The sequence below is a fragment of the Ochotona curzoniae genome, unplaced genomic scaffold (genome assembly GCF_017591425.1).
Source record: "Ochotona curzoniae isolate NIBS_2020 unplaced genomic scaffold, NIBS_Ocur_1.0 contig_64, whole genome shotgun sequence".
NCBI classification, from domain to species: domain Eukaryota; kingdom Metazoa; phylum Chordata; class Mammalia; order Lagomorpha; family Ochotonidae; genus Ochotona; species Ochotona curzoniae.
In genome coordinates, this window is record NW_024466502.1 from 9,133,505 (window position 1) to 9,153,535 (window position 20,031).

General features: G+C 41.7%; 1 protein-coding gene across 1 annotated transcript in view; it reads right to left on the reverse strand.

Moving 5' to 3' along the window:
* Positions 1 to 20,031, reverse strand: part of UBAC2 (UBA domain containing 2) — a 153,489-nt gene that overhangs the window by 45,122 nt on the left and 88,336 nt on the right. The window contains exons 6-7 of the mRNA XM_040991542.1: positions 18,770 to 18,893; positions 14,242 to 14,289 (exon numbers count right to left, since the gene is read on the reverse strand). Coding sequence (XP_040847476.1) covers positions 14,242 to 14,289; positions 18,770 to 18,893 — 172 coding nt within the window. The remainder of the gene's footprint in view (positions 1 to 14,241; positions 14,290 to 18,769; positions 18,894 to 20,031) is intronic.

Genomic DNA, 20,031 nt, shown 5'->3' on the forward strand with positions numbered 1-20,031 from the left:
ACAGTGGCAATGGCTCTGTCTTTGCATGACAGCCACGAGCCAAAGGGACAAATGTGCCTTGCACCTGGGCTCCGGTTCACAGACACTGCGTGCACCCAAGGCCCCAGGAGACCAAGCCTCACCCAGGCCTCACTTCACCACTCAGCAAATATTTACTGGACACCAGAATGTGCCAGGCTGTGTTCTGACACAGGAACAGTAAGGAGCAAAATAGAACAATTCCTGCTCTGATGGACCTTTTATTTTCCTATGCCTTCCTCTGCACTGAAAATGCTAAAGAAAGAGGCATTTTGGAAATTCCTTAACGTATCACCTGAAGAAAGCATATGCAAATTAGGGATGCCTAAAGTTATTCTGGTCATTTGTGATTGATTTTGAAAACATTATTCTTTTCAAGACAGAACCATGTAGCTTTACCAGTTACTTCAAGAGATCTACAGATTTACTCTTTAAGTAGAAAAGTGATGCCTAATCTTTCAGATGAGGAAAGAGCACAAATTAACCTAAAAGACTTTGAGACATTCAATTAAAAACAACAACAAACATACTTCTGTTTCTTAAGAAACTGGTTGGGAACGGTGACAAAATTAGACCGATCAGGATTTATGTGTAACAAACAGTCCTTTAGAACAAAGCTGATTTTTACTTATTCATTTGAAAGGCAGAGTGATAGAAAGAGGTAGAAGAAGTGGAAGAAGCACCAAAACAGAAATAGATGCAGGGAGAGATCTTTCACCTACTGATTCATCCCCCAAATGAAACCCACAACAGCCAGGGCTGGGCCAGACTGAAGCCGACCGTCAGGAGCTCAGTTCTGGTCTCCCACATTCTTGCAGGAACTCAAGCCATGACCTGCAGCCATCCAGGGGCATCAGCAGGAAGCTGGACTGGAGGCAGAGTCAGGCCTTCAACTGCAGCACTCCAACATGGCATGCAGACATCCCAAGGGGCAGTTTAATTCACTATGTCACAGTGCCCAGCCCATAAGAAATCATCTTAGGAAGCTCTTAGGATTTCTCTTTTTGAAAAATCATAGATCAAGAGGATTTGGTCAACAGAGCCAAGTACAAAACCTCAAACAACAGTGTTTGCTTAAACACAATAGAAATTTCTCTGTCATATTAAAAGGGCTTCAACTGCTTTAACTACAGAAAACAAAAAGAAGGAAATAATGAAAATGACTTAGGAAGCCTTCCCAGAAGTCCCACCACAGTGCTCATATCTTACTGGCCAGGCTACTAATGGCTTGTCCTATGTCTAAGACTCAAGAAAGCCTAGGAAATATGACCTTTGAGTAGGGGACCCCACTATCTAAAGTAAGATTGCACTTCTGCTCCTAAGATACACATATGCTGGGAGGATCCTAGAACCTCTAGCACACAGAGAAAGTCTTAATTAGACGTGTAACTGCAAATAAACACATCCTATCCAAACTCCCTTTTAACAAGACAATTCCCATTAAAATCACATTAATTTTCATAAATTGGTTCAACAAACTATAAATTAAGAAAAATATGAGCTGATGTTGAACATTGCATCCTCTTGCACTTTTTTAAAACTTATTTGAAAGGTGGAATTACAGAGAGATATTCTGTCTGCTGGATTATTGTCCAAGTGGATATAAGAGCAGGAGCTGGGCTGGTGTGAAGCCAGGTGCCCAGAACTTCTTCCAGATCTCTCATGTGGATGCAAGCGCCCAAGCACTTGCACCATTATCCACAGCTTTCCCACGCCCATTAGCAGGGAACTGGATCTGTAATAAAGCAGCTGGTAACTGAATTGGTGCCCATGTGGGATGCCAGATTTATACGCAGAGGCTTAATATGCCATACTACAATGCCAGCCCTAAAACTGGTGTCTTATACTGAACTAAAATTAATAAAGAGAATGCAAGGCTCTAGAAATATCTGTAGATTTGCAGATAGAAATTCAGTGGTGATGCACTCCATGTTTTCTAAGCCAGGAACATGACATTTTTAAAAACTTTTACTTAACATTGTACTAGAAGTCTCAGCTAGTACATCAATGCAAGTGAAACAAAAGGAACAGACTAGAAAGAAAGTAAAGCATGTAAAAAAGTAAGACTATTTGCTGGTGGCATGATCAAATATTTGGAATATCCTAAGAAATCCACTGAAAAACCATAAGAAAAGATTATGCAAAGCTTCAAGATCTAAGGGCAATCTATAAAAATCCATTGTATTTGGCTATACCAGCAAAAAAAATTATAAAAAAATTTCATTTATAAATCTTCCACCAGAATAGAATTATATCAAATGAAAGATGCACAAGACCTGTACACTGACAATTTAAAAACTAGGCTGGTGCTATGGTGTAGTGTGTAAAGCTGCTGCTTGGGGAGCTGGCATCCCATGTGGGATGCTGTCATTTTTTGTTAATACTTTGTTCATTACACATGGATCACTAAAGAAATCTATACTTCAAAGGAGGGAAAAATGCCACCTCTTGAATAACAATGAGTTGATCAAGATTCTAAAGCTTTGTTCTTTGAAAGATATTGTTAATGTGACAGAAAGGAAAGCCATAGTCTGGCATAAAATTTTTACAGAACTTTTCCAGTAAAGGTCTTACATAAAGACCATATAAAAGGTCTTACATAAAGAACATATAAAAATATTTAATTATATAATATTTCCTGGGCATTATATAATATTTCCAGCATGGTAGCCTAGTGGCTACCTCACCTTACACACACTGGGAACCCAAATGGGCACCAGTTTGTGTCCGAGCCCTGCTTCCCATCCAGCTCCAGGCTTGTGGCTGGGAAAGCAGACGAGGGCTGCCCAAAACCTTAGGATCCTGCACCCATGTGGGAGACCGAGAAGAGGTTCCTGGTTCCTGGCTTTGGATTGGTGCAGCTCCAGCTGTTGCAGCCACTTGGGGAGTGAACCAGCAGATGGAAGATCTCCTTCTCTGTCTCTCCTTCTCTATGTATATCTAACTTTCGAATAAAAATTAAATATATATATATTTTTTAAAAAATTTTTCCTTTAACTTAGTAAACAATTAACTCAATGGAAAAAAAATAGGTAAATGAACATGATACACATATGAACAGATACTTTACAAAAGAATGTATGTGGGATCAGCATTGTAGCATGATGGGTAAAGTTGCCACCTGCAACTATGGCATCCCAAATGGGCACTGGTTCATGTCTGAGCTGCTCCACTTCCAGTCCAGCTCCCTGATAATGGCTTGGGAAAGCAATGGAAAATGGCTCAAGTATTTTAACCTTTGCCACCCACATGGGAGACCAGGATGACAGGCCCCTGGCTTCAGCCTGGCCTAGCCCTTGCTGTTGCAGCCATTTGGGAGTGAACTAGTGGATGGAAGACTTCTCTGTCTCTCTGTATGTAATCTGTAACTTTGATTTTCAAATAAGTAAATAAGTCATTAGCAAAAAAAAAAAAAAGAAGACACAGAGGAGGATGCTAAGTGCATACAAAAAAAGTTCAACATTACCAATCATTAAAGAAATGCAAATCAAAATTACAAGACTCTACTATGCCTCCAACAGGATGACTGAAAATACTATCTCTGTAAGGATGCAGAACACCTGAAATTCCCACCCACTCAGGGCAAAAATGTACAGTGGCTCAGCTACTTTGTAAACTAATATGGCAAAAATGCCTCTTCTGTTAGATACACACTCAGTATACAACCCAGGAACTATATTCCTAAAGAAGTGAAAACACATATTCACAAAGCAATCTGCTCACCAACTGGTGAATGGATACCAGACTGTGGGGTGTCCACATCACAGGTTAATATCACAACAAGGAATGTAGATGAATAAAACATAAAAGACATATACCACAAAGTATTTTATAATATATGATTTCCACTATATGAAATTCTGGAAAAAGCAGACCTGCAGCATCATTCAGAAGGGGTCAGCAGCTGGGTCTGCGGAGAGGGGCAAAGGAACAGAAACACTTCATGGTAAGGGAGTTGTTTTCTATCTTGACTGCGACAATGGATACAGAAGTATACACAACCATCAAAACAGAACACTATACACATGAAAAAAACCTGCTGGATTCTAATGTGTTAATAGCATCTTAATTAACAAAAAAAGGGAAACAGTTTTTCAAAAAACTGAATGTAAAGATAAAAAAAATCCTAGAAATTTAAATCTTCCCAATGTCATAAAAGAGGTAGGATTTTAGCCAGATAAAAACTTTCAATCACAAAACTCTGGTATCTTAAAAGTGAATGTTCCCAGCTAGCAACATAAACATGAGCAGACTCTGGGTAAAAACCTAATGCTGTTGTTTACAAAGAATGAATTCAAAGAGCATGTATGGATTTTACCAAAGCCTTTTCCCAGAGGTTACTATCAAAATAGAGGAAAAATACCAACACTTTACCCCAAACAGGAAGGAACACTGGGCGTTTCTATTTTTTTTTAATGGAGATAACATTTGAATAGATCACCAAAACTGATTTAAGACTTCAAGTCTGCTGATAGGAAGACTCCATGGGAAAATGCTCTCCACAGCCTCAGATAATCTACCAGAAATCTCTGCAGTGCCAAAGGGGCTTATGAGAAACTTCTCATCTCCCTCATGTTCCTTCCTCCAACAGCTGTACTAAACTAGCCAAACATGTTTCAGATTTCCCTTGACATTATGACCAACTCTTTACCTCATATTTTCCTATAAAACACTATGAGAAATGCAAGACATTGGGTTTGTTCCAGGTGCAATCTGAGCTGCTTTTTAATCCAGCAACACGGAGAGAAGCAGCTTATTATCCTGACGATCTAAGGAGACAAAGCATGACTGTAATTCAGAAATTCACAGCAGAAACAGAGACTGCCAATGAGATGACATTTTCTTGGAGATTGGCTAGCCCACAGAACACAGAGTTGTTCATTATCAGGACCTGCACAGTGGCTTACTGGCTAAATCCTCACCTAGCATCATCCGGAACCCCAAATGGGCACTGCTTTGTGTCCTGGCTGTTCTACTCTCCATCTAGCTCTCTGCTTATGATCTGAGAAAGCAGCAGAGAGTGACCCAAGGCCTTGAGACCCTGCACCAACTTGGGAGACCTGGAGGAAGCCCTTGGCCCCTGGCTTCGGATCAGCTCAGCTCTGGCTGTTGTGGCCACTTGTGGAGTGAATCCATGGATAGCAGATCTTTTTCTCTCTCCTTATCTTTATTGGAAAGACAGATATACAGTTTTTCCAATAAAAGTAAATAAATCTTTTTAAAAAGTTGTTGATTATATCTTACAGTGTCTGAGTATTCTGGAAACTTCTTATTCAAGACTGCCTTCCACATTCATGTCACCATTAGTGATGAGTGGGAAAGAATCTTAGTGATACTGGCTAAGGACAAATCTAAGGACAGCTTTTTATATACCTGGTGCTTGGCACAGCCACTGATGAGGCCTTGAGATAATATACAGGAAAGCACTGCACCCAGGAGGCTCTTCTCACCAGCAAATAAGCAACATCACTCTCAGCATCCCCATTTCTAAAATGGAAAGCCCAGCTGCTCTATCACCAGATGAGCATGCTAGTGGCCTGGAGAGGCAGCACATACTGAAGGCTTCCATGGCAACCACAAAGCACTAATGCTTTGTTTTATTTTGTTTTTAAATAATAACAGTGGGGAGGGACTGGTGTTCTGGCATAATGGGTAAAGCTAACGGCCACAACAACAGCATCCCATACAAGTGTCAATTTGTGTACTGGCTGCTCCACTTCTGATCAAGCTCCTTGCTAATGACCTGGAAAAGTAGTGGAAGATTACCCAAGTGTTTGAGGTCCTGTCATCTACATGGAAAACCAGATGAAGCTCCTGGCTTTGAAGCCATCTGGGGAGTGAAGCTATCGATGAAAGGTCTCTCTCTGTTTCTCCTCCTCTCTGTCTGTAACCCTGACTTTCAAATGCATGAATAAATATTTAAAATAATAATAATAGTAATAATATCTAAGGCTTGTGGGTCCCCATCCCATGTGGGAGATATGCATTGAGGTTCAGGCTACCTGTTTCAACTGGTCCAGGTCTGGTCATTTCTGGTTTTTGCAGAGTGGTGCAGTAGACGGAATGCTTCCCGAAAAAGTGAACTCAATAATTACTTAGAGAATATACATCAAATATCACACACAGTGCTAGGTATGGAAGAATATAATGAGTAAGATTTCTAAAGAGGACAGGGTGCTCACAGAATTCAATAGCAATAGTGATAATAATAATAGTAACAAAAAAGTAGGCTAGGACCTGAATAGACATTTTTCTGAAGAAAACATACAAACAGCAAACAGGTACATGAAAAAAGAATGCTCAATATCACTAACCACCAGGGAAATCAAATTGTCACCATGATGAAATATCATCTCAAAGCTGTTAGGACAGTTACAATTAAACAACACCAACCAAAAGACAAGTGCTGATGAGGATGTAGCAAAACTGGAACTTCCGTATATTGTTGGTAGAAATGCACTGGTGCAGTTATTATGGAAAACAGCCTGGATGGTCCTAGGACCCAGTATGGTGGCCTAGTGCCTCAGGTTCTTGCCTTGCATGTGCCAGGATCCCATGTGGGTGCGAGTTTGTGTCCTGGCTGCCCCACTTCCCTTCCAGTTCCCTGCTTGTGGCTTGGGAAAGTAGTCAAGCATGGCCCAAGCCCTTGGGACCCTGCACCTGCTTGGGAAACCTGGAGAAAACTCCTGGTCCTGGTTTCAGGTAAGCTCAGCTCTGCCTGCTACAGCTGTTTGGGGAGTGAATTAGCAGAAGGAGAATCTTTCTGTCTTTTTGTCTCTCTGTAAATCTGATTTTCCAAATAAAAACAAATCTTAAAAAAAAAAGTTAAGACTAGAACTGTGTGATCCAACCACTCCATTTCTGGGAATATATCCTGTAAAACTGAAAACAGGCTCTCAAGGAGACAGCAGCACATTAGACATGCAGCAGTATACACAGGGCAGGCAGCATTCAGCTTCCACAACAAAAGAAACTCCGCAGGCCTGGCATGGTATCCTAGTGGCTAAAGTCCTTGTCTTGCATGTGCTGGGGTCCCATGTGGGTGCCAGTTCTAATCCCGGCAGCCCTGCTTCCATCCAGCCCCCTGCTTGTGGCCTAGGAAAGAGGTTGAGGATGTCCCAAAACGTTGGGATCCTGCACCCACGTGGGAGACCTGAAAGAAGCTCAAGGATCCTGGCTTAGGATTGGTGTAGTTCCGACCATTGTAGCTGCTTGGGAAGTGAATCATCAGATGGAAGATCTTCCTGTGTCTCCTCCTCTCTGTATATCTGACTTTCCAATTAAAAAAAACAAAAAAAGAAACTGTGCAATGTGTGACACCAGGAATGACCCATGGAGACCTGCTAAGGAAGACAAGCCACCAATAAAAGGTAAATATTTCATGATTTCATCAACATGAAGAATGAGTGCTGTGTCAGAGGCCAGGGTAGGGGGGCTGCCCTCAACAGGTATAACGTTCAGTGAAGAAGATAAGCCCTGCAGATCTGACGGAAACACTGTACTTCTATCAACAACAATGTACTGTTCGCAGGTAAGTCTGTCAAGAAGGTGGGTCTAGCTGAAAGGATTCTTATTGCAATAAAAACTGTATGGGCAAGCTAACAGACTGTGATAACTTTCAAGAAGGGGAAAATGGTAACATTCTGGTGGAAGAAGCTGTATGTAGTTATGCAAAGCTACCAAGAGCACAGACACCAAGGCTATCTGAATTCTGCCTCTACAACTTATCAACATGTGCAAATTAGTTACTTTATTCATGTCCCAACTTTTACATCTATAAACTGGGACAGTACTCCCTCTATTAAGACAGTATTTATAAAGTACTTAGAAAAGAGAAGTATCATCTTTCTCCAGGGTACTCTCAATTTCAGTAGCTTCTACCAAGGAATCATTTCTCGTCCATACTCCTTTCTTGTTGGCTGTGGTCCTACTCCAGGGTCCTCTTTCTGGGGGTCTGCACGAGCAGCCCCTCCCTGGCAAGGGGAACCCAGCAGTAGTGGAAGTGCACACTTCCACTTCTGAGACCACCTGCCTAGATGAGGCATTTGTCACTTCTTTCCAGTGGTTCACGTTAAGTCATAGAGCAACGTCTGATATTGACAGGGATGGGTCCAGCAGGTAGGGACAGAAAGTATTTCAAGCAAATGTAGCGGAAACAACAAAAACATTTGAATAATATAATCTACCACAAGTGCCCAGTCCACCATGAGTGTTGTGTGACGGGTAAAGAAAAAAAAGTGACCACATGATGGCACAGACTCCCAAGCTAGGATGGGACATTTGGGAAGCAAGAAATGGCCAGTGCTGTTGAAGTGAGTAACGCACAGGGGAAAGCGTTGTGCGACGAGGACCAAGTTTGGAAAGGATTTAAAAGGAGACCAGTTTTTGTTTATGAAAGTGAGAAAACGTATAGCTACATTTTAAAAGGTTCATCTGTCAAGTCAGTTTTATCAGAACACGGTCATAATTTCATTTATTCTTCCCTGAGAATTGAAGAAATCAACAGCTACCAGTCACTACTTCCCTGGATCATACGTTCTAGCAAGACAGCCCTGCTCAGCCCTTTGTGGAGATGGTTTCTTTCCCCTAGTCCAGCGGACTTGGGCAGAGAAGGAGGGGTTGACAAAGTGTAGGAATGAACCAGTAAGAACGAGAGTCACGTTGAGGTGCAGTGCACCAGCTCACACTCAATTCAGTGCTGTGAATGTGACCAGGACTTTAATTATGAACAAGTGAAAGTCCTCTCCAAACATGGATATGTCCTAACCACCTGCTGGTTGTTTTCTACTTCCATACATGGTCCCTACAAGCCTGACCAACCTCATGGCAGTGTCCAGTCTAGATTTTTCTTAGAGCAGCTGTCCTCACTTCCAGTGAAGTTCTAGACAATGACCCATATGCTTGAAATAACTGGAAGCCTTGGGCATCATGGAGTTACTGGACCTGCCACAGTGCCTCCTTGTTGGGTCCATCTGGAAAAGACATCGGAGGGAAGAAAGGAGAAATGGCAGAAAGGGGAGCAAGAGCAGAAAGGGAAGGCACAGAGGGTCCCACACTCCAGCCATCCATGCCAGAAGCAGGACACGGACTTAAGACAGACTCCACAGCACATTATGTATCTTCACAGTCCTACATGATGATTCTTTTCCATCTTTAGAAGGGAGAGACAGAGGCACGTCACAGCCCACAAACAAGGCAGCTGACTCTCTCTAGATACATCTTCCTCCTTCCTTCCTGTGACTTAGAATGCGAGTTCTGTATCTTGCACCATCACAAGTGTTTTTGTTTGAAAATCTTTAGAGTTGCCCATTGCCCCAGCAAGTAATCCAGATTCAGACCACATTCAAGGTCCTAAATAACCTGCTGCCAGCCTAAATTTCTGATCTCATTACTGGGGAGAACTGATTTGATTTCACAATTAGACTGCTTGATCAGGAAACAAAGCCTGATGCTCCACACAAAGTGACAAGTTCAGGACGAGTCTCAGGGCAGGGACTGTTACAGTGGAAAGCCCCTTGTCTGACAAATGCAGGCCTTATGAATTTGCTTTTAAACATTTTGAAAGAGGATCCAAAAAAAAAAAGAAAAATACATGAATTATAATAAAGAAATTGGGCAAAAGCAGGCTCTTCCTGTTTCAATCAAGCCAGGATCAGATCAGGCCTGGACCCCAACTTTGGAGAACTAGGGTGCAACCCAGTGGCAATGACTCACTACTATGATTCATTAAACTGCACAAAATGAAGAAGTGCTGGGACATGGCTCTCTGCAGAACCACAGAAAGAAACCAGACAAAATTCTGTAAGTAATACTTTCTTTACGAAAAGAAAGTAGTAATTTGTAACTAGACTATAAGAATTACAAATCTATGGAGAGAGCCCAGCTGCTGACGTTCTTTCCCTGGGACATAAAGAACAGCTGGATACAGGAGTGTTGATACGGGAGAAATAGATGCTCCCCAAACACCTGAAAGAATTTGCATGAACTGGAGTATTCCACTTGACTGCCACAGCCCTGTTTTTCAGTTACAACTGTGCAACTGCTCATGGATGCGGCTGATCTGAAGTATGAAACATCATCATATCTGTGGAAGGAGGGAGAAGACAATGCAGGAGTGCTTCCTAGTGGCACGTGTGAGCAGGGAGGAACCTGCCAAGCACAGCAGGGATCTCTAAGAGATCACAGAGTGGAGTCACAGTGCAGGTTTCTCCAGGCCAACAAACTGTGCAAACTGCTTTCCCTCGCCCCAGAGAGCTAACTGAGCCCCACTCCTGCGACATCAGTGACTACACAAAGTACAGTCGTGATGCAATTTAGCAGCTTCTTTTTATCAGCAGATCTGAAAAGTTATACATTCAGAGACATCTACCTCAAGGACAGAACTAGCCTAACAGTAATCAATAAACTAATCACTACATGGAACAAGTTCAGAGCAAAGCTGGCAGCATTCCAGAAATGCATGACTCAGGCGATGGGTTTCTATGACAACACATAACAAATAACTTATGTTTCACCCAAATAACTTTTTCTAAAAACCTCATTCTGTTAAAAACCACATTAACTGCCAAATTAAAAATAAAAATAACTTCTTAATGCAGATATTATGTTAGAGTAACTACCAGCCTTAATAATCAAAGATAGAATTTCATCAACAGGCTTATAAAATTGCCTCCTACACTCTGTACACAGATGTGCGAACACATCTTGTGTATTTCTTTCTGGCAGTAAGACTTATTTTTAAGACTTTTTAAAAGCATTCTATTCTATTTAATATAGAACCAAAAAAAAAGGAAGTCACTTGATTGATACAGGAAGTATGTTGAGCAAGAGACATCTGGAATGCATGAATTCACACTTGTGAATCTGAGACATGGAGCCTCTAGTCTGGGGAGTGTAAGGCAAAAGCTAAAAATTATTTTAATATCCTCAATTGTAATCTTTCTTTTTAAAGTACACCAGACTACATTATGAGATATTTCACCATGAAAATGCAGTTTTTTTATAGATAGTTAAAAATAAAACATTTACTTCAAAACAAGCAAAATAACATTTATGGGATAGCACAAAGGAAAACTCAATAGATTATTATTGAAAGCAATCATTTTATTTTTATTTTTAAAGATTTACTTATTCATTTACTTGGAAACCAGAGATGGAAAAACAGAAAGAAGGCAATCACCCATCTACTGGTTCAGTTTCCAGAGTGTGTAACAGAGTAGGCTAATCTGAAGTCAGGAGATAAGAACTCCTTCCTAGTCTCCTACATGGGTGGCACATGGGCACAAGCACGTACTTGGTATAGCCACTGCTTTCCAAGCACTGGAGCAGAACGCTGGAAGCAGAGTAGAGCAGGGGCTGGCACTGTGGCATAACAAGTTAAGCTACTGCCTGCAGTGGCAGCATCTCCTAGGAGTCCCAGCTACTCCACTTCCCGTCCAGCTCTCTGCTGGTGCATCTCCTACATGGGAGATCAGGAGGCATTCTGGATACTTGGCTTCAGCATGCTGTATCCTTGTTGTTGTGTTCTTTTGAGGAGTAAACCAGTGTATGCTCGCTCTATCTATTTATCCACCCTTCCTTCCATCCATCCACCTCCCTCTCTGTAACTCTTTCAAATAAATAAACTCTAAACAAGCAAGCAAGCAAACAAACAAACAAAGCCAACTCAAATAAGTAGTGGGGCTAGAACCCAGAGAACTGCCTGAAATTCTGTTAGGTAGTGGCTGGCTAACATTCTATACCACAGCGCTGACCCCAACAGCTAAATAAACATGGCTAATGTCATCTGGTTATGGTGGCAGTAAGCACAAAGATAATATGAACATTTCTCAAACCTTTTTATCACAGTAGGTCAAGTGACTTTAGCTGAACTAGTTATTACACAAGGGGAAAATGCAATTGTCTCAAAGATGTTTATTACCGGTGAGATTCTTTAAAATGCTGAATTTTCTTGGAATGACATTCCAAGTAATACAATTCTAGTCATGCTTCTGAAAGGATGAAGGGATTATTTTAATTTTAAAAACTCCTTGCTAAAATTACTACTCCTTTTTAAAAAAATGTAAAATAAGCATTCTATCACTGCTAAGTAGTGGGCTGGAATAAAATGTGCCAACAACATGTGTATTTGAGATAAAAAAAGAAAAAGAAAAAGACTACAGGAGTAGGAGTTTGTCCTGGAAGTTACAGACTAGGCCTCTAATGTGGGCGTCTAACCCATGAGGAAGAACCTGGATTGAGTCTCCAGCCCCCAATGTTGGACTGGCTTAGTCCTGGCTGTTGTGACCACTTAGGGAGTGAACCGGTGGATGGGAAGTCTGTCTCACTTTGCCTCTCAAATAAGTAAGTAAGTAAACAGTTTACAAAGAAATGAAAAATGGATCCTCCATTTCTTCATCACTGAATGTCTCAAAATCAAACTTTTTGAGGTGACAGCCAGCATAAAAAAAGAATGAAAATGGAGTATTTTAAAACAAATTAGCATATGAAGAATTATTAAAGAAGGGTCTAAATACTAAGAGTATAGGAGACTGGCAAATTAATACAATGAAACAGTACACATTAAGGTACTTTTCAAACTCTTGAATATTTTGGGAAAGTATCCAATAAAGGACCCAAGATTGTCACTGCTAGAGCAAGATATACACAGCAGAAGAAGCAGGAACATCTTCAAGCAGGTCTTATTATCAAAGCCAGGAGCTCTCCATTTGTCATCTACAGGCCAAATGGGTCACTGTTGATCAAACCGGCAGTTTGGATTGGATGATGGGCTGGTCATGGAACCTGGCAATCGTGCCCCAGAGTCTGACTCCAGCAGGTCCCAGAGCCACCTTGAGCTTTAAGGACCCTAGACAGCGGCAGGTGCTTGGAAGGACCCCTGGGGAGGGGTGAGAGAGAGGGTCAGCTCTGGACTTCAAGTCTCAGAAGTCTGGCTGGAAAGCACAACAGTTATGGAGAATGAAGCTTTAAGTTTAATGAGACAAGAACGAACATATGAAAGGAATAATAGAGCACAAAGATGAAATAAAATATAAGAGGTAAACAGGTTTAAAGAATTACATAAGCAGCCTATAATACCAGTCATTGTCCCACCATCACCACTAAGAAAAAAAAGACAAACAGCGATAACTTACTTAAAACACCTATAGTGAAATGCAGTGATTTCCAAAATTTTCCTCTGTACTCATGACTGAATCTATCATGAATTTCTTGGTCTTTTCAAATAAATTAAAATTGTTTTCCAAACACACTAGCTACACAAGAAATATTACACATTTTACAGTTTTAAATTTAAACCATGGATGAAGGTAAAACTCAACTTCATGCTCTCAGTTTCTTTTAAAATACTTCATATAGACAGTTTTGTTAGGACAGACACTCATCATCAAAGTGGAAGTCATGTGGCAGTGGGAGCAAGGAAGGAACTGCAGCACACAGGGGGAGAGGTGTTTGGCACGGCAGTTAAGTCACTACTCAGGACTTGCATCTCATGGTGGAGTGCCTGGTTTGAGTCCAGGCTCCACTCCTTTGGATTCAGCTTCTTGCTATAGGCACCCTGGAAGGCAAGTACCTGGGTCCTTGCCGCCTACATGGGAGGTCTACATGGAGTTCATGACTCCAGCCTGACCCAGCCCTGTGCGCTGGGGGAACTGAGCCAGCACATGGGAGAACTTTGTTCTCTAACTTCTGTGAGTCTCTCAGCTTTTCAAATAAAATGAAAATAAATAATAGTAATTGTTTTTTTTAGATTTTAAAACAAGGATCCAGTCTGCTCCAGTTCACTCCATTCTTCCCATACTGCCCATAGTCATGATGAGTCTTGGGTCAGCTCCAAGGCGCCTGACTTTCTAATGAGCCCTGTTGTTTTCCTTTGCATGACAACAATATCTTTACAAAATGTGGAGAGCCTCTCAATATTTTAGACACTCCAGCTTCTCCATTTTCTGTCACTGTCCCTCTTGTTATGAATTAGACCATTAATGTTACAGCAGTGATCGAAAACTTGGCTAATACTTTCACTCAAGTGATTTTGAAAATAGAGCCCATGGGTCTGCCCCTGTCCCTTTTCATCACCACCTAAGCCAATGGACCCAGACCCGACAGGGTTAAGAGAAGGCCAGAGGCAGCTGAGGATGACCCACAACCTCAATCTGACATTTTTCCTAATTGTTTTTTCTTTCCAGTATATAGAGGGAACTGAGAGGAAGAGGGAAGCATACTTACAAGTCCACTTATGGCTACAATCCAGATGTAGGAACCAGAGGTGAAAAGCTATAAAAGAAAAAAAAAGGCTACTAAAAATGAAATCCAACTGTGATTCACAGTAAATTTATTTTTACATAACTACAGTAATTAAATATTAATTAATATGCCATAACACAGATAAGCAAATAGAAATTAACATATACATTTAGTTATTTAAAAGACAATAATTTGTTTATACCAGCACTTAAGACCTTCTATGGTCTAAAACAAATCAGTTGAATCTGGCCTATTTCCATGTAAAGAAAAATAAAATTCAAGAACAACCTTGTATTCAAAACAACTTAAAATAAAAAACACATATATAAGGAAATTATTAGAATTAACAGCATGCAACACAGGTAGTCATTATTCCAAAGTAATCATAGATGACATTTGTTCAAATTATTTCTTATCATTGTGACCCTAACTTATAAATGGACAAGTTCATGTCCAATGGCACCTTCCTTAAATGCTAGTATTCTCATTCTGATTCATCCAAAGAATGGCAAATTAGGTAGCAATATAAAGTAAACTAATGGGAAAAGCTACTGGTTAGCTCTTAAGAGATCTCTCCTTTAGCTTCCCCAATCATTTTTACCTGAGAGTTGTACTCAGGGTTAAAAATAATAACAATGCAGTGTTGCTGTGGGAGAGAAATGACTTCTGGCCTCACGTTCATCTCTAGACCTTCAGGAAGAGGATGTGAAGTGCTTATGCTCACAGAGGAAGAAGCAGGATGTGCTAGTGGAGAAGCTACGTTCACTGCTGACACTGAGCTGGATGAAAACCTCAGAGTTCAGCACTTAGCCAGGACACAAGAACAGACAGACACAAGGGGCAGGAGAGGGCAAGGTACAGGTGCCCAATGCTAGCTCACCTGGTGATGGGTACCAGATGCCACTCAATTTAACCTCTGATCTAACATGGATGCTCATTCAGTGTAAATGACTCTAATAATAGAATGAGAATTACACAAATATTCTGCTGTAGTTCTCTTCTAAAAATAGAACCAATGGGGTGGATGGTATGGCACAGCATACTAAGGAACCGCTCATAACGCCAAGATCCTACGTTGAAGCACTGGTTTGAATCCTGGCTACTCCACTTCGGATCCAGTTTTCTGCTAATGTCCTGGCACCTACATAGGAGACCCAGATGGGAGTCCCTTGTTTCTGGCTGCAACCTGGCTCAGTGTACCTTTTGAGGGTATTTGGGAAGTATACCAGTGGCAGTGGATGGAACACTTGTCCCTGTCCCAGTTATTCTACCTTTTAAGTGAAAGAAAGAAAAAATTAACCTGTTTTTTAAAAATTAAAGGAAAAAGGGCCTGGCACAGTGGCCTGGTGGCTAAGGTCCTTGCCTTATAAGTGCCGGGATCCCATGTGGGCACAGAGTTGTGCCCAGCCGTCCCACTTGCCATCCAGCTCTCTGTCTGTGGCCTAGGGAAGCAGTAGAGGACAGCCCAAGGCCTTGGGTCTCCCTGCACCCGTGTGGGAGACCTGGAGAAAGCTCCTGGCTCCTAGCTTTGGATCAGCTCAGCTCTGGCCATTGTGGCCACTTGGGGAGTGAACCAGCGGATGCAAGATCTTTCTTTCTCTCTGTCTCTCCTCTTCTCTATATATCTGACTTTCCAATAAAAATAGATAAATCTTTTTTAAAAAGAAAAATTAAAGGAAAAAGCCCAAAGGAATCAATAAGAGGTCAGCTAGCATTTTTTAAAAAAGATTTGTTGATTTTTATTGGAAAGGCAGATTTGCACAGGGAAGTGGAGACAAGAGAGAAAGATTTTCCATCCACTGATTCACCCCCAAGTGCCGGCTATGATCAGAGCTTAGCCAATTTGAAGCCAGGATCCAGGAGCTTCTTCTAGGTCTCCCATGTGGATGTGGTCCCAGGCTTTGGGCCATCCTATACTGCTTTTCCAGGCCATAAGCAGGGAGCTGGATGGGTAGTGGAGCAGCCGGGACACCAACCAGTGCCTATATGGGAAGTGGAGCAGCCGGGACACCAACCAGTGCCTATATGGGATCCTGGTATTGGGGAGGAGGATTTAGCCACTTAGCCATTGTGCCAGGCCCCAGCTAACACTTTCTATGTGATAGGGAAGGAACTGCTTCCAAAAGTTTTCAAACCCTAAACTTATGGAGCCCCTCCTCCCTGATGATGGCATTCTTCCTAATTAACCACTCTTCTAGCTCTTTAGGTCGGACAGCTGCATGGACAGCTCACAGCCTCACATTCTCGCTGTTGCTGTCTCACAGGCAGATGGGAGAAGCACAGCATTTTTTCACTTCAGAAAATGACTTCCTTCAAACTCATAAGCCCTTCACATTACTGCATGTTGCTCCCAACCGTGTCTGTTTGTGTTTAGACTGTGTGTGTACTCTTTCTCAATGCTGGAATCCCCGAAGTGGGTACTTCCCTGCTAGACTCCAGCAAAGGGCACGACATGGTGGGTCTCAAGTCATCTGACACCTCTGTGGTCCTTCACAATGGTCACTTGGCTTTTCTAAAGTGACCACAGGTCTTTCATTGACCCATTCATTCATTCATTCATTCAACAAACATCCCTGGTTTCAAGTAGCTGAGGTGGGAAAACAGAAAGGCCTAGAAATGCGTGTGGTGGCCAGAGAGGAGGGAGACAGCTGGGGAGGAAGAAGCCCGGGTACCCTGGCTGTGGGGCAAGGATGGCAAGAGGGCACCCTTCATGCTGAGAAGCCATCAGCCTTACCCTTTCCCCTCCCTGAGAGCATCTGACCTCACAAGGCTACTGGGATGTTAGCAAAATGTTAGGAATTTACAGCATTTGGAAAACATACCCATGGCAGCTGCAAGTGCACTTCTGCCTTTCAGCAGGTGTCAGAGGGTGTGTCCACGAGAGCCGTGCGCTGGTGTGTGCAACACCCTTCTCTCTGCGGACAGCTCTTTTCCTCAGGGGCTGAACACACTATTGAGTTTGCTTTTTGCTCAAAAAATCTCAGAAAAGTCAGTGTGGAAGCTAAAGACATAAATTATAAACAGTAGGAACCAACTGATTCAGAATGTATTATCTGTTCAGGTTACTGTATAGCAATGCTATTGTGTTCAATCCTTAAAATAACCCTGAAAGTGGGTATCATTGTCCCCATTTTATAACTGGAGGTTCAAAAGGGATAAGTGACAGAGGAAATAATTACCAGGCCATGTCACTAAGCCAATCTACTGGTTTTCAAATACTTTCCACAATGCCACACTGCATCCTCCTCCATCACGACTAAAACAACAATTTTGTCCCTCAGAGATACAACGTAATTTCAGAGTTGGGAGGGAGTCCATTATACTTATAGTTATTAGCATGAAGTCCACAGGAGTGCCATGACTGGACCCGAGTTTCATGGCCTCGAGGGCTGTGCTAATACAACTGGTCTCCTGAGCTAGGTTGGGTGCTTGTCCTGCTTTCCAAACTGCCTGTTTTAACAACTTGGATGACGCTGAACCTGCTATGGCTAATCCTAGTCATAAGAACCAGGGGATTAAGGACTCCGGGGCCATGTGAATGTCAAGTAGGTTATGGCGTGATAGATAGGTATGGGGGTTGAGAGGTAGAGAATACAGATTTCATGAGAAACGGCTGTAAAGGCAGTAAGGAAATACCAGCCGATGAGCCACTGCTAACACAATGACAGCAGACTAGAGAAGTTAGAGGAAATGCTAAAGGTTAAAAGGGGAGGGTGGAGGCATTGTAAAGTGACATTGGCATCCGGTTTGAAACGTGTGGGATAAGGAATGTTATGAGTATCAATCAGTGGATCAAAAGGCCAAGCTACACATGGTGCCACAGGAAGACTTAGAATAAAACTACATGAAAAGCTATGAAGAGGAAAGGAATAGAAACAAGTAGGACAGACAGAAAAACAGAAAACCACAGCAGGGAGCAATCTATGTTCACTGACTCCTGGTAAACTGAACATTTTCTAATTTCAGCCTGGCGGCAGTAAGGACTCCAGCAAACCATTTGGCCAGTGGAGGCACTGCCCTTCTGCCCTCTTCCCTCACGCCTCCTGGCCCCAAACGGAACAGCTGCTCCTGCTTCGCTCAGAGCTTAAACTGCTGCTGCTTCAGAGCTTAAACTGTGGCACTGCAGTCAATAAACTCACTTCTTTTTTGGACACTGATTTTCTACCTTCTACCTTCTAACTGTTTTCACTTGTTTCTACTACAAAGCATGTTTTAAAAAGTACTTACATGCAACTGTATAACGAAGTGAGAATATTTTCCACTGATACAAATTACAGTGAAAGCTCTTATCAGATTTCTACAGGCTATGAAAGCATTCTAGTACCTTCTATACCTTGATGTTCTTGTTCTGTAACACTCCCTTTGAACATCTGATACATATCATGAAGCCAAACTCATGGGAAAAAAAAAAACACTGTTTTTAAGGAGATCAAATGACAAGACAAAGAAAAAAAACGAGAAAAAAAAAGATCTGGCTAAAGAAATGTGAACATAAAAATGCATACTGTACCTGTAGTCCCAATATATAAATCAATGTCTTGTTTGTGATGGACAACGGGCCCAGAATTTGTGCCACTTGGACTCTTGGTATGGAGCAGTAAAATGGTACAAACAGAGCAAACACAGGCGCCAGGCTATGCAAACAAATAAAGAAAAATCACTATAGTGTAGGAATGAATTTCAAGTATCAATGGCAGATGGATATTTGAAGCAAGGCTGTTTGTTACTTTACTTTTCTGAAAGCATGTTCTAGTAGACACATAGGTTGATTTCCAAACATATATGATATCCAAAATAATTTTTACATATATGGAATATTTTATGAGATTCTAATTATTCTATTCTTGCAGGCCCTCTCCAAACCACAGCAAAGGAGTGGGCTGAGATCTGTAGCTAATAGCAAGAAGACTTAAAAGCAGATACTAAGGAGTCCACAGATGTCTTAAAATCTAAGAAAAGAGATCAACCAAACCCTAAGCAAGAGACATCAGAACTCTTTATTGTCAGATCCAAAAGCCTAATGGCAGACTCTGCCCAGTGACATCACCATAGCACCTGACAGGGCTTATCACTTCTGCCCACACTCTCTAAATTCCTTCCTGCTTTTGTCTTCACCCTTAGAATCTTGCCTGTTCCCAGCCGATTTCCCATCCCATCCCATCCCATCCTCCTATCCTCCCTCGCTTCTAGTACAGTCTTCTCTTGCTTTGGTCTCTGTTATAAACTCAACCTCTTCTATAGCTTCAAATAAGAAAATGATATGAGTTGCAAAGTCACCTGCCTGTCCCCCACTCTGGCCTTCAGAAGCCACAGCTGTTTACTGAAAATCTTGCTTCTCTCTAATCCTCCTCTTACCATTGCTAACAATATTCTCTTCCCAAACTATAAACAATCCTAACTGTGTTAATTTGCCACTTACAACTCTTCCTTTTGCAGGTACCCAGTACCCAAAGGTAAAACTTAAGTAACACTACGAAATAGTCTGGTAATTCTCTTTTTCTTTAACATTTTACTGAAATATATACAGATCATGAAACACATGTGTAGATAACTGCTTTTGTCCTCTAATTTAAAAAAACGAAGGGGAGAGTGGTGAGCACTCTTGGACTACCAGTAATATTTTGCAATTCTTTTGTATTGGTGTAGTTTCCTACAAGTATCTTCCTCTCTCTGCACCCTCGACTGGCCCCTCACACCCAGAATGCTCTGTCTTCCACATCCACATGCTCACGCACAATTACAGCTTGAGCATGTTGAGCTCTGCTGACTGTA